This window comes from Delphinapterus leucas, chromosome 3 (genome assembly GCF_059928025.1).
Source record: "Delphinapterus leucas isolate spDelLeu-1000000601 "Yukka" chromosome 3, BTC_Dleu_Yukka2, whole genome shotgun sequence".
NCBI classification, from domain to species: Eukaryota; Metazoa; Chordata; class Mammalia; order Artiodactyla; family Monodontidae; genus Delphinapterus; species Delphinapterus leucas.
The window spans coordinates 30,330,215-30,345,193 of NC_143131.1; the positions used below are offsets into that span (position 1 = coordinate 30,330,215).

At 43.9% G+C, this 14,979-nt stretch overlaps 1 protein-coding gene across 3 annotated transcripts in view; it reads right to left on the minus strand.

Moving 5' to 3' along the window:
• Positions 1-5,174, minus strand: part of AGXT2 (alanine--glyoxylate aminotransferase 2) — a 35,586-nt gene extending 30,412 nt beyond the window's left edge. For all 3 annotated transcript variants that reach the window (XM_089908755.1, XM_089908756.1, XM_022599507.2), the window contains exon 1: positions 4,990-5,174. In XM_089908755.1, the coding sequence (XP_089764881.1) occupies positions 4,990-5,075 (86 nt within the window). In that variant the 5' untranslated portion in view covers positions 5,076-5,174. The remainder of the gene's footprint in view (positions 1-4,989) is intronic.
• Between the last annotated feature and the right edge of the window lie 9,805 nt (positions 5,175-14,979).

The following is a 14,979-nucleotide window of genomic DNA, read 5'->3' on the forward strand; positions in this document are numbered from 1 at the left end:
GCTTTCAGTTTTTCACCATTGAGGACAATGTTGGCTGTGGGTTTGTCATATATGGCCTTTATTATGTTGAGGAAAGTTCCCTCTTGCCTACTTTCTGCAGGGTTTTTATCATAAATGGGTGTTGAATTTTGTCAGAAGCTTTCTCTGCATCTATTGAGATGATCCTATGGTTTTTCTTCTTCAATTTGTTAATATGGTGTATCACGTTGATTGATTTGCGTATATTGAAGAATCCTTGCATTCCTGGAATAAACCCCACTTGATCATGGTGTATGATCCGTTTAATGTGCTGTTCGATTCTGTTTGCTAGTATTTTGTTGAGGATTTTTGCATCTAAGTTCATCAATGATATTGGCCTGTAGTTTTCTTTCTTTGTGACATCCTTGTCTGGTTTTGGTATCAGGGTGATGGTGGCCTCGTAGAATGAGTTTGGGAGTGTTCCTTCCTCAGCTATATTTTGGAAGATTTTGAGAAGGATAGGTGTTAGCTCTCTTCTAAATGTTTGATGGAATTCACCTGTGAATCCATCTGGTCCTGGGCTTTTGTTTGTTGGAAGATTAAAATTTTAATCACAGTTTCAACTTCAGTGCTTGTGATTGGTCTGTTTATATTTTCTATTTCTTCCTGGTTCAGTCTCAGGAGGTTGTGCTTTCTAAGAATTTGTCCATTTCTTCCAGGTTGTCCATCTTATTGGCATATAGTTGCTTGTTGTAATCTCTTACGATCCTTTGTATTTCTGCAGTGTCAGTTGTTACTTCTTCTTTTTCATTTCTAATCCTATTGATTTGAGTCTTCTCCCTTTTTTTTTTGATGAGTCTGGCTAATGGTTTATCAATTTTGTTTATCTTCTCAAAGAACCAACTTTTAGTTTTATTGATCTTTTCTATCGTTTTCTTCATTTCTTTTTCATTTATTTCTGATTTGATTTTTATGATTTCTTTCCTTCTGCTAACTTTGGGGTTTTTCTATTGTTCTTTCTCTAATTGCTTTAGGTGCAAGGTTAGGTTGTTTTTTCGATATGTTTCCTGTTTCTTAAGGTAGGATTTTATTGCTATAAACTTCCTTCTTAGAACTGCTTTTGCTGCATCCCATAGATTTTGGGTCGTCGTGTCTCCATTGTCATTTGTTTCTATGTATTTTTTGATTTCCTCTTTGATTTCTTCAGTGATCACTTCGTTATTAAGTAGTGTATTGTTTAGCCTCCATGTGTTTGTATTTTTTACAGATCTTTTCCTGTAATTGATATCTAGTCTCATAGCATTGTGGTCGGAAAAGATACTTGATACAATTTCAATTTTCTTAAACTTACCAAGGCTTGATTTGTGACCCAAGATATGATCTATCCTGAAGAATGTTCCATGAGCACTAGAGAAAAATGTGTATTCTGTTGTTTTTGGATGGAATGTCCTATAAATAGCAATTAAGTCCATCTTTTTTAGTGTGTCATTTAAAGCTTGCATTACCTTATCTATTTTCATTTTGGATCATCTGTCCATTGGTGAAAGTGGGGTGTTAAAATTCCCTATTGTGATTGTGTTACTGTCGATTTCCCCTTTTATGGCTGTTAGCATTTGCCTTATATATTCAGGTGCTCCTATGTTGGGTGCATAAATATTTACAATTGTTATATCTTCTTCTTGGATTGATCCCTTGATCATTATGTAGTGTTCTTATTGTCTCTTGTAATGGTCTTTATTTTAAAGTCTCTTTTATCAGAGATGCGTATTGCTATTCCAGGTTTCTTTTGATTTCCATTTGCATGGAATATCTTTTTCCATCCCCTCACTTTCAATCTGTATGTGTCCCTAGGTCTGAAGTGGGTCTCTTGTAGACAGCACAAATGTGGGTTTTGTTTTTGTATCCATTCAGCCAGTCTATGTCTTTTGGTTGGAGCATTTAATCCATTTACATTTAAGGTAGTTATTGATATGTATGTTCCTATTACCATTTTCTTAATTGTTTTGGGTTTATTATTGTAAGTCTTTTCCTTCTCTTGTGTTTCCTACCTAGAGAAGTTGCTTTAGCATTTGTTGTAGAGCTGGTTTGGTGGTGCTGAATTCTCTTAGCTCTTGGTTGTCTGTAAAGGTTTTAATTTCTCTGTTGAAACTGAATGAGATCCTTGCTGAGTAGAGTAATCTTGGTTGTAGGTTTTTCCCTTTCATCTCTTTAAATATGTCCTGCCACTCCCTTCTGGTTTGCAGTTTCTGCTGAAAAATCAGCTGTTAACCTTATGGGGATTCCCTTGTATGTTATTTGTTGCTTTTCCCTTGCTGCTTTTAATATTTTTTGTTTGTATTTAACTTTTGATAGTTTGATTAATATGTGTCTTGGTGTGTTTCTCCATGGATTTATCCTGTATAGGACTCTCTGCACTTCCTGGACTTCATTGACTATTTCCTTTCCCATATTAGGGAAGTTTTCAAGTATAATCTCCTCAAGTATTTTCTCAGTCCCTTTTTTTTTCTCTTCTTCTGGGACCTCTATAATTCGAATGTTGGTTTGTTTAATGTTGTCCCAGAGGTCTCTGAGACTGTCCTCAATTCTTTTCATTCTTTTTTCTTAATTCTGGTCTGTGATAGTTATTTCTCCTATTTTATCTTCTAGGTCACTTATCTGTTCTTCTGCCTCAGTTATTCTGCTCTTGATTCCTTCTAGAGAATTTCTAATTTCGTTTATTGTGTTGTTCATCATTGTTTGTTTGCTCTTTAATTCTTCTAGGGCCTTGGTAAACGTGTCTTGTATTTTCTCCATTCTATTTCCAAGATTTTGGATCACCTTTACTATCATTACTCTGAATTCTTTTTCAAGTAGACTGCCTATTTCCTCTGCATTTGTTTGGTCTGGTGGGTTTTTGCCTTGCTCCTTTATCTGCTATGTATTTCTCTGTCTTCTCATTTTGCTTAAGTTACTGTGTTTGGGGTCTCCTTTTCACAGGCTGCAGGTTCATCGTTCCTGTTGTTTTTGGTGTCTGCCCTCAGTGGGTAAGGTTGGTTCAGTGGGCAGTGTAGGCTTCCTGGTGGAGGGGACTGGTGTCTGCGTTCTGGTGGATGAGGCTGGATCTTGTCTTTCTGGTGAGCAGGACCACGTCTGGTGGTGTGTTTTAGGGTGTCTGTGAGCTTATTATGGTTTTAGGCAGCTTGTTTGCTAATGCATCGGTTTGTGTTCCTGTCTTGGTAGTTGTTTGGCATGGGGTGTCCAGCACTGTAGCTTGCTGGTTGTTGAGTGGAGCTGGGTCTTAGCGTTGAGATGGAGATCTCTGGGAGAGCTTTTGCCGTGTGATATTACATGGAGCTGGGAGGTCTCTGGTGGACCAGTGTCCTGAACTCACCTCTCCCACCTCCTAGGCTCAGGCCTGACACCTGGCAGGAGCACCAAGACCCTGTCAACCATATGGCTCAGAAGAAAATGGAGGAAAAAAAAAGAAAGAAAGAAGGAAATAAAATAAAATAAAATAATTAAAATAAAAAATTATTAAAAATTAAAAAATTAAAAGTAATAAAAACAAAGAAAGACAGAAGAGAGCAACCAAATCAATAAACAAATCTACCAATGATAATAAGCTCTAAATACTAAACTAAGATATATATAAAACCAGAAACAAATTAGATGCAGAAAGCAAACCCCAACTCTACAGTTGCTCCTAAAGTCTACCTCCTCAATTTGGGATGATTCGTTGTCTATTCATGTATTCCACATGAATACGTGATGCAGGGTGCATCAAGTTGATTGTGGAGCTTTAATCCGCTGCTCCTGAGGCTGCTCGGAGGGATTTCCCTTTCTCTTCTTTGTTCGCACAGCCTCCGGGGTTCAGTTTTGGATTTGGCCCCACCTCTGCGTGTAGGTCACTGGAGGGCGTCTGTTTTTCGCTCAGACCGCACGGGGTTAAAGGAGCCGCTGATTAGGGGGCTCTGGCGCACTCAGGCCGGGGGAGGGAGGGGTACGGAGCGCGGGGTGAGCCTGCGGCGGCAGAGGCCGGCGTGATGTTGCACCAGCCTGTGGCGCGCCATGCGTTCTCCCGGGGAAGTTGTTCCTGGATCCCGGGACCCTGGCAGTGGCGGGTTATACAGGCTCCCCGGAAGGGGGCTGTGGATAGTGACCTGTGCTCGCACACAGGATTCTTGGTGGCAGCAGCAGCAGCCTTAGCGTCTCATGCCCGTCTCTGGGGTCCACGCTTTTAGCCGCGGCTCGTGCCCGTCTCTGGGGTCCGCGCTTTTAGCCGCGGCTCGTGCCCGTCTCTGGAGCTCCTTTAAGCAGCACTCTTAATCCCCTCTCCTCGCGCACCAGGAAACAAAGAGGGAAGAAAACGTCTCTTGCCTCTTCGGCAGGTCCAGACTTTTCTCCGTACTCCCTCCAGGCTAGCCGTGGTGAACTAACCCCCTGCAGACCGTGTTCACGCTGCCAACCCCAGTCCTCTCCCGGCGCTCCGACCGAAGCCCGAGCCTCAGCTCCCAGCCCCGCCCGCCACGGCGTGTGAGCAGGCAAGCCTCTCAGGCTGGTGAGTGCCGGTTGGCCCCGATCCTCTGTGCGGGAATCTCTCCGCTTTGCCCACCGCACCCCTGTTGCTGCGCTCTCCTCCATGGCTCCGAAGCTTCCCTCCTCCGCCACCTGCAGTCTTCGCCCGTCAAGGGGCTTCCTAGTGTGTGGAAACCTTTCCTCCTTCACGGCTCCCTCCCACTGGTGCAGGTCCCGTCCCTATTCTTTTGTCTCTGTTTATTCTTTTTTCTTTGGCCCTACCCAGGTACGTGGGGAGTTTCTTGCCTTTAGGGAAGTCTGAGGTGTTCTGCCAGCGGTCAGTGGGTGTTCTGTAGGAGTTGTTCTACATGTAGATGTATTTCTGGTGTATTTGTGGGGAGGAAGGTGACCTCCGCGTCTTACTCTGCCATCTTGAAGTGCCCCCCTTAACTGAGGTTCTGAATCATGAACATGATCATTAGCCTGTTTATCGTATATTTTTCTGGCGTAAAATCCCAGAATTTTAAGCATACTCACGGGTGGCAGTGACCAACACTGACAGTGACAATCCCAGAAAAGAAATCCAGGTATCTGTTTCCTTCATAATCAAAGAGCCACTCCATGTGCCCCTGGTGGAGCAACAAGGGCTCTGAGAAATAGGCCGTCAGCACAGGAGAAAGATGTTGCTTGTGGATCTCCAGGACTCGATTATAGGCAAGGGACTGTAGGTAGGCAAGATTTAAGCGTTTAACATCTTCCTTATCCCCACATTGCTTACAACATCACTAGCAGGTCCATATAGCAGTGCCTGGCCTCCCACCACCCCGGCACAGGGCTGCTGCTATTTGCCCAGTGACCTCCTTGAGGGACAGACACCCAGGCCCTTCCTCTCAAGTGGAGGAAATTATTCATGTGGCCCTTTAATCCCTTTCTAGATCAAACATGGAGAAGGGGGCTGGAATTTTCTGCCTCTCAATGGAAAGCCTTGGCTTTGAGTTAATTCTAGCTGTGAAAAAAAGTAAAAGACTTTGGAAGTAAATCTCTGAAATAATGTGTGTTTTTTTTTTTTTTTTTGAGAATAAAAGAATGGGGCTTCCCTGGTGGCATAGTTGTTAGGAGTCCGCCTGCCAGTGCAGGGGACACGGGTTCGTGCCCCGGTCCGGGAGGATCCCACATGCCGCGGAGCGGCTGGGCTCGTGAGCCATGGCCGCTGAGCCTGCGCGTCCGGAGCCTGTGCTCCGCAACGGGAGAGGCCACAACAGTGAGAGGCCCGCGTACCGCAAAAAAAAAGAATGGAGTGCTTGTGGTGTTTATGTCTTTAATTACAAAGCCTCTGTCCTATAGTTCTCTTCTCTGTGGGTCCCTCCTGACTCTATTAATTCTACAATTTCTAACTTATGAATATTATGTAGGATGAAGGGGTGTTGGGGAGAGAGGGAGACAGAGACAGAGAGAGGGAGAGAGAGAATGAGTCCAATATTTATTAGCCTGAGAGCAAAATGATAACTTTATATTTTTTGGTGGAGGACTCAGGAAGGTCAGATTATGCATTGACATATGAGATAGAATAAAACGTGAGCCTTCACATTTGTGATCTATGTATTTCTTTGTGTGTGTACATCTATGCCTACATCCCTGTGATACATATATTGCCATGGACAGTCTCTTCCTTGTACTCTCCGTCTCCTTCTGTTTTGTCTCTCCATCTCTGCCTCTGTCTGTCTCTGTCTCACACACACACATCAACTCCTGCAATGCCACTGAATGGGGTAAGAGAGTTCAGATGCTCCCAGTGACTTAACGGATAGGACATCTGAGACGGATGGCTCAGTGGCAGGCAGGGCCGTCTGTGGGTCCTTCTTGAGGAAGCAACTACTTGAGGCCTCCCAGGAAGAACCACCTCGCTGGGGTATTCCTAAAGCTCTTACTCTCACCTGGTATCTTTCAGGTGTGAAGTCACACGGAGGCATGCTGGGCTTTGTATGAAGACCGAGCTTTGTTATAGATGTCCAGAAAGCACCTACCGAAAGTGAAGTGTTAGTGTCCTCAGATAAACATCACACAGGCACGTTCGTAAGAATCATCTATAGTTACCGGAACCAAAGTCCTGAGGCACTTTTATTTCTTATTTAAATCAGCCTTTGGATTTAAAACTGAGGTATCTTTTTTTTTTTTTTTTTTTTTTTTTTACAGCTCAGAAATAGTTTTACTCACAAGGCAGCCAAGCGAGGAGACTGGAGGACAAGTCTCAGAACTGCCTCCCCAGTTGGGATATTTATGGAATAAGCAGGGTGGTCTTAGATGTGGGGAAAGGTAATCGGAGGTAGGGAAGAAGGTGAGGTAATTGGTGCTCTGCGCAGGTGCATCTCAGTTACGAAGTCTGCATATTCAAAACGGAGGCGCCGAGCGGCACGGATGGTGGAGTTTTCCAACCTCTGACGTCACCAGGCCAGCGAGCGCAGGCCCCAAACTGAGGTATCTCAATAATGAATTTTCTTAAACAACAAGGTCCTACTGTACTGCACAGAGAACTATATTCAATATCCTGTGATAAGCCATAATGAAAAAGAACATGAAAAAGAATATATGTGTATAACCGAGTCACTGCTATACAGCAGAAATTAACACGACATTGTAAATCAACTATGCTTCAATAAAATTAAAAATTAAAATTAAAAAGTAATGAATTTTCTGGAGAAAAAAAGAGATCTCCTCTCAAATCTAGTCAGGAAAGGCACAGAGGATACTGGGGGAAGTCATGGTTTCTCCCACCTGGGTCCCTCACAAGCTTGGGAAGTTCCTCCCTCTGCTGCCTGTATGGACTGTAATTCTCTGTTCAGTTCAAACTTCTGCCAGGGCCGGGGGTTGCAGGAGTCCATTCTCTGTCAGTAGAGGTGCTTTCTAAGCTTTGACCTTCCTAGTCCCTGAATCCCAGTGCCTAGCCCAGTTCCCAGTACCGGGTTGGCTCCAATAAACAAAGAACAAATGGCTTTTGACTATTCTTGTAGAGCATGGGGAGAGAGAGGTGCTAGGCCATGTACTATGATAATAAATACATGCAAGGAGATCTGTAAGACAAAACCTTCCTGTAAAACACAACTTGAAGTCCATGACAACACAAGACCGTGGCAAAGAAAAGATAAGCTGAGCCAGAGGAATCATTAAATATTTGGAGCTAGAAGGAAGCTTAGATTTTTTTTTTTGCGGGGGGGGAGGGGTGTCAAAATGCTCATTTTATAGATGTAGAAACCAGCCTAAAGTGGTAAATTAATTTGTTTAAGATCACCAAGCTAGTTAGCTGCAGAACAAGAACAAAACTCCCAGTTTCTGACTCCCAGCCTGGTACCGTTTCGCTCATTCACTGGCCACCTCCATCCTCCCCTGCCAGCACAGATTTTGACCCCTCTATAGCAGTGGGATGGAATAATAGAATCAGAGGACATCGGGTTTGGAAGAGACATCTAGAAACCTTATAAGTACTCTTAGAAAAGAATGCTGCTAATTTTGAGGATTCAAGGTCAGTATCGAGAAAATTTTACAGGAGAACTGAGAAATGATGTCTCTTGTTCAGCATGAAGGTTTGAATCCATGGATGTAATGTTGGTGTTTTGTGTGGCTATAAAGTCACCCTCCTGAGAAACACAATGAACAATTGTGTTTTTAAATGAATCTGGAAAGTAATGACACTGACTCTCTTTCTTTCAGAGAAAACTCATCCACTTTTCTGCTCTAAATAATCACAAATGTCGTTCATTTGCTTACTTTAAAAGCAAGTGGCTTTTGGCTATCCATACATAGAAATGACCCAAAAAATAATAGCTAAGTTTTCTGAGAATTCCACATTTTCAAAAGCTTTTCATTGTGTCCCTCTACATTAGTTACTGTTCTGATATGGGGAAAAAAATTCTGAGTGTTTCTAAGAATTCGAATTCTCTTCACTCCTGCAGTCTCATTTTCCTTTCTGCAAAATTGGAGTTACCCATTGAGGAGGCTGAAAGGTCTCTTGACTCCAAAGTTACAGGAAATTATGAAAGTAGTCTGGAGGGGGAAGAAAGAGAGTTGGAAAAATTTGATAAAGAAAAGCTTGAATTTTAAATGGTCAAGTTAGGTATATTCATTCATTCATTTGTTTGTTCACCAAACTGATAGGAATATGATGGCTGAATGAGTGCTCAAAATGAAATACATAAAATTCTGCTCTCAGGAAGGATGGAAGGAAGGAAGATTAGCAAGCAAGTAGGAAAAATAATAAGTCAGTAAGTGAAATAAGTCTCGATTACATCTCACACTTGTATGTGGAATCCAAAAAATGAAACAAATGAATGACTATAACAAAACAGAAACAGACTCACAGATATAGAGAACAAACTAGTGGTTACCAGTGGGGAGAGGGATCAGGGGGAGGGGCAAGGTAGGGGTAGGGGATGAAGAGGTACAACTACTATGTATAAAATAAATGAGGTACAAGGATATATTGTACAGCACAGGGCATAAAGCCAGTGTTTCATAATAACTTTAAGTGGAGTATATCTATACAAATATTGAATCACTATGTTGTACACTTGAAATTAATATAGTATTGTCAGTCAACTGTACTTTGATAAAAAAAGGAAAAAAGTCTAGACAACATCTTCAAACAGCTGAAAACCTCTCTCCCTAAATAATCCAAACTCAAAAATAACAGTACATGTAATAGTTGATTGACAAAAAGACAGAAAATGTTTCTGTTTTCATTATTTGCTGGAAGAAATTCAAACCTAAACATGTTGATGGTTGCCTGCATTCTTTATTCAAAATAGCCTATGTTTTGAGGATGACATAGAGTTGAGGGTTGATAAAGCTTCTCTTGGGCTCCTGGAAATTGTGTGTGTGCGTGTGTGCACCTGCCTGTTTGCACGCCTGGGGCCCGGGAGTGTGGGGCTAGTGGTGGTGGGGAGAAGGCAGCACCAAGGGGGTCGGGGAAGGGAGAACTGAAATATGGGTTCATAAAACTGAGTCCCACGTCTATTTCAGCATAGAAATTTTTTTGTCTCTCTTTTATCATTTTGGCTGGTCTGATGTTGCCTTTTTAAGCCTGATGCTGAACATGGATGACAGCTAATGATTTTCATTAAATTCATCAACTTCCACTCAATTCATTTGAACAACTCAAGACATTTAAAGGTGGCATTTGGGGTGGGGAGGGGGAGGAATAAATTAGGAACATAGGATTAATAGATACACATCACTATATATAAAATAGCTGAACAACAGGGATTTACTGTATAGCACAGGGGACTATATTCAATATCTTGTAATAATCTGTAATGGAAAGGAACCTGAGAAAAAGATACATGTATAACTGAATCACCTTGCTGTGTACACTATTGTAAACCAGCTCTACTTCAAATTAAATGATGGTTTGGTTTGGAGACCACCACCACTCTTGCCAAGTGGGTAACTAGATTTAATTTTCCGGCTGCCTAATTCTCACCAACAGAGTTCCACAACAGACAGGTCGCCTTAGCTCGGTGTTCTTTCCCCCAAAATCATAGTATCAAAAAGTGAAAACCTGTTGGGCAAGGTAAGTGAGAGAAATCCGTTTCTGTAGACATTTGAAAATTCTAGGGGAAATTCTCTTTGTAATGACGAAGATTTTTCTAATATCCACAACCAGCTTTCAACACAGGGTGGGTATTTATTAAGAGCCTGTGACTCTTTCAAATAAAAAAAAGGTTATAAAATATTTGAAAATACACAATGGGCATACCTGGTAGAACATTAAGGGAATTTATTAAAGTGCTAACGATGCCTTATTTCTGCATAGCATATTAGGTCACTTAAAAAAGCTTGTCACTTTGGGTATCTCATCTGATACACGGGCTAGCCAGCGAGTTAGGAGAAGATTTTATCACTCACCTTAGAGCTGAGGCCGTGATTAAACGTGAGGTGTTCGCAGTTTTGAGACCCACCCTCACCCCCCATGGTGCTGAGGGCCTGAGACCACCTCCTTTCTCCCTTCATAAACTGCCCCACAGTCTGCAGGAAGTTACGGAGGATGCTCATCCTTGATTGAACTGTGTGCTCTAAGTGACCGGATAATAATACCAGCTGCCTGTCTCCCGCCAGGGAAGCCAAGGGAAGGGCCTGAGACCTCTGAAGGTCTCACATCTGAATCGGATGTCCCTGCTTCTGGATCTGAAGTCTTGAGCAAAGGACCTGGATGGAGGGAGTAGCTGGAGGTCCTCATTAGAGCCATGATGTGCTTCCGAGGCTGTTCCTGCCTGGAGTTCCTGCTGTTTCCATGGGGCTTTCCCTGGTATCTTTGCAAGTCCAGTCCTGCCCACCTCCTCACCTTCCTATTGATTCTTATAGCCCCTCCTACCTTCCCTCTGTATCCTTCCAATAAATGTCCTTTGCCCTAAGTAAACCAGGGCCAATTGCCATTGTTCACCAGCAAGAGCTCTGCCTGATTCCCAGGCTGATGGCGCCATCCATCCTTTGGTACTTTTGGGAGCAGGCCTTCTCTGAGCCCCTCCTGGCCCTCTGCTGGGCTTAGGTCAGTCCGCAGATGGCAGCAACGATGGCCTGGAGGAGCAGGCGGGACACCTACCCTTAGGGCTAATTTGAATGTTTTTCTTAGAAAAGGCTTTGCAGGAGGCTTGGGATGTTTCTCAGGTGGAAATGGGTGTTATTTGCAATCCACTTGCTCTCCTGTGCACCCCTCCTTGTGGGAGAGAAGGCAGGTGATAGCACCATGGTATGTTTGAGCATACACCCCACCTGCCTAGACATGTTATAAATTTAATAATCTTCAGCTAATTAGTAAGAAAAAAGGCATGGCTGAGATATTTTCTCCATTCTTTTATCCTGAAAGCAAATTGCCTCTGTAACTTTGTGGACATAGTCAGCCTAAAGTGATTGTGCCTATCAAACAGAGGTAAGGCTGAACATTGTATGCACACATACATCACATAATATACATGCAGGTGTTCTGCAAGGATTGTGACATACTCTGATTTTTGGCTGCACCATGCGGCATGTGGGATCTCAGTTCCCCAACCAGGGATTGAACACTCGCCCCCCGCAGTGGAAGCTCAGAGTCCTAACCACTGGACTGCCAGGGAAGTCCTGTGACACATTTTTATTTTTGCATATCTGACAGCTTTCAACACCAGGTGATCTTCCTGTCTAACGTGGCCCCTGCCTCCCCCTCCACCCATTTTAGTTTTCTATTGCCTCACCATGATTTGGTTTGATTTACAGCATGTATCTCGACTGGATTTCATCTTTTACATATTTACCTGTTTATCTGTTTATGCTCAGTCTCCCCCACTGGGATACGTAAGGGCTGAGATTTTGTTTTGCTCATGTGTGTGGTAGGTGCTCACATACTTATTGCCTAATGTCTATTTGCACCCCGCAGATCCTTAAGAAGGGTGTGTTCAATGAGTGTGTGTTTGGATGAACAAGCAAGCAGGCAGGTATTTAGGACTAGTAGGTAAGAAAGTAGAAGCCAAGTCCCAAAGGTTTTGGAAAGACCAGGTAAAAAGTATGACATCCATGTCTACGTGTGCTGGGTTTGCAAGATTACTTTTCCCCCGTAGTGTCCTTGGTGGAGCCACGTGAAGAGGTCCTCAGTGAGCTGATCAAGATCTCTAAGCACCGAGCCTCACCTGCCATTTCCCGTCCCCTGCTCCCACCATCAGCCCAGCTCCACAACCCTCAGGGCAGGGGTGGGAAAGGGGAAGAGGCAGCAGAGAGGGCATTTTCTCTTACTTTGTCAACAACCGATACTTTTAGGGTAGCGTCCTCTATACTGAGCATAAGACTCTGGGTATAATTCTAGCTCCTTCTCAGGAAATGCTGGAGTTAAATAGTGTTCTGGCGAAAGACCCATGAATGGGGGAAAAGACAAATCCAAAAGGGTGGGTAAGAAAGGGCCTGGTGGAATCACTCTGACTTTGGAGCCAGACAGACCTGGCTTTGAACCCCAAGTTGTCACTTCTATGTTTCTGCCTTTGACCACATTTCTTAATTATCCTTTATTTTTCTGTCTCCTCATCTGTGAAATGGGATAATAGCACTCCCTAAGAAGTTTGGTTGAAGATGAGAGGAGATAATGCATTTAAAGCATCAGATATGTATTACGTTTCAAAGAATTGCAATTGTTAAGGGGGAAAAAAGCAAATGGAAGAGGAAGGAAGGAGATAGGGAAAGGAAAGATGAGGAGAGAATGAAGATAAAATTCATCATGATGGGCAATGGAAAAGGGTCCCCTGTGTTTGTTTGGGGCCTGCGGGGCACAGGGTCCCACTATGACACATCAGTGTGCAAATGCCTACTTACGCTCGAGTTTGCAGCAGGGAAATTGGTGAGGAGGTGGTAGGCTCCTAGTGAAACAAGATAGATGTGAAAAATCAGGAACACAAAGGCACATGAAGCCACCACCAGACCTGGCTACCCCGGGTCTGTTCCTGCTGGAGAAAGAGGAGAGTCTGAGTGGAAGAAGAGGACTCAGGGTTTAGACCTGGCTTCAGTGACTTTGGGTAAATGACTACACTTCTCTGAGGCTGTTTCCTTGTTAGTAACTGAGGGGGTGGTACCACTTTCCGGAGGCCTGGCGGAAATTTGTGTAGATGCTTTATGTTTTTTAAAACAGTTATCCTCAAGCATCTGTACACTACAGTTAATACTTTATTATTTTGAATTGCTTTCTTTTTCTTTCTTCTTTATGTCACCGCGACTGTTTTTGTTTTGAAATTGTGTATAGTCAGGTTTTATTATCCATGAATTTCATTTCAGGACAAAAGGAAGCATTAGAAAATATTGGTCAGGAGAAGGGGGCACTGGGTCTGACAAGGTGAGGTCTAGTTCACAGGTCTTAGTGGACTTGTCTCTAAGACCCTATCCGGGTCTAACATTCCAGAATTCCAGAGCTCAGCCCTTCCCCTCTCGCTGACACTCTGCTGACCCACGTCCCTCTGGTTTCCACTCACCTTTGGGGGAAGGGCCTGCCTTGGGAGTCCTGGGAGTTGAGGTCTCCAGGTACAAAGCTCTCAGCAAATGTCTCCAGGCTAGAGTCATCTCTCCCAGTCAGGGAGCAAATCCCCGTGGAAGCAGGTCTGAGGAAGGGCTCCACTGCTCACTGACCAGCTGGACTTTGAGATTAGGACGGAAGGGGAGGAGCTAACCGAGGGGTTACTGCCTCCACTTCTGGCGGGTGCCAAGGAGAGAGAAAGAGAAAGCTGGTGGGAGAGAGGGAGGGAGGGAGGGAGGGAGAGAGAAAAGAGAAGGCAGGCAGGCAAGCAAAGCAAGGGGTCTTCTGGCTATTTTGCTAGTTTTATGTCCCATCGGGGTCTCATCAGGATGAGAGTCTCTCTGCGGAAGGGTGGTGATGGGCCTGGGGGAAGGGTCAGGATATAGTTGCAGGGGTCAGAGACTTAGAAAGGAGAGGAGTGAAAAAGAGAGAGAGAAGGAAGATATCCGTGAATTAAATGGGTAAAGACACTGGTTTTCGTACTGGGGGTCTTGAAGGAAGACAAGAGGCATAATGGGGAAGGAGGTAGTCCACAGGAAAGGAGAAGGGCACCAGAAAGCTAGGGACGGCTCTGGACAGCTCCGTATCCCCTTAGGTATCTGAATAGGGCAAGAAGGTGAGAGCTGAGGAGTTAGGGTGCTTTATTTTTATTACATTTTAATTTCTTAAATTCCCATTTGTCACTCCTGACTCCCCTGCACCCCTAATCTCCATATACAACTATTTTGTGTATTTAATATATACCTTTTTGTTGATATGTATTCTTGTAAAATGTTTATTGTTTGGGGTGAATGCATGTTTTTAAAAGAATTATTTATTTTTGGCTGTGTTAGGTCTTTGTTGCTGCATGCGGGCTTTCTCTAGTTGTGGCGAGCGGTGGCTACTCTTCATTGCGGTGCGCGGGCTCCTAATTGCAGTGGCTTCTCTTGTTGCGGAGCACAGGCTCTAGGTGCGCGGGCTCAGTAGTTGTGGCTATTGGGCTCTAGAGCGCAGGCTCAGTAGTTGTGGTGCGTGGGCTTCGTTGCTCCACTGCACGTGGGATCCTTACGGGGTCGAACCCGTGTCCCCTGCATTGGCAGGCAGATTCTTAACCACTTCGCCACCATGGAAGTCCTATGCCTTTTTAGTTTATGTCAATAGGTGTGCTTTTTTTTTTTTTTTTCACTCAGAACCATGTTTTAAAAATCCATCCAGGTTGCTGTGAGTGGATCTCTTCCAGGTTTCCAGCTGCTCTGGACTGGGTGTCCATGTGCCTTTGCAAGGCAGTGCCTAAGAAGGGAGAGTGACAAGGGCAGTAGGAGCTGGGAGGGTGAGGGGGTGTTGGGTTGATAACTGGCTCCCATCCACAGAGGGCAAGGAAAAGCCAGGCCTCTCCACAGTGGTAGGTGGCAGATTTAATAAACAGGGGAACTTATGAGGCTTGTCTTGGGAGAGTAGGTCTCTGCATCTGCCCACTGGAATCTTAAAATTTTATATAGAGGCCTTAATTGGGTTCAGTAACGTACACC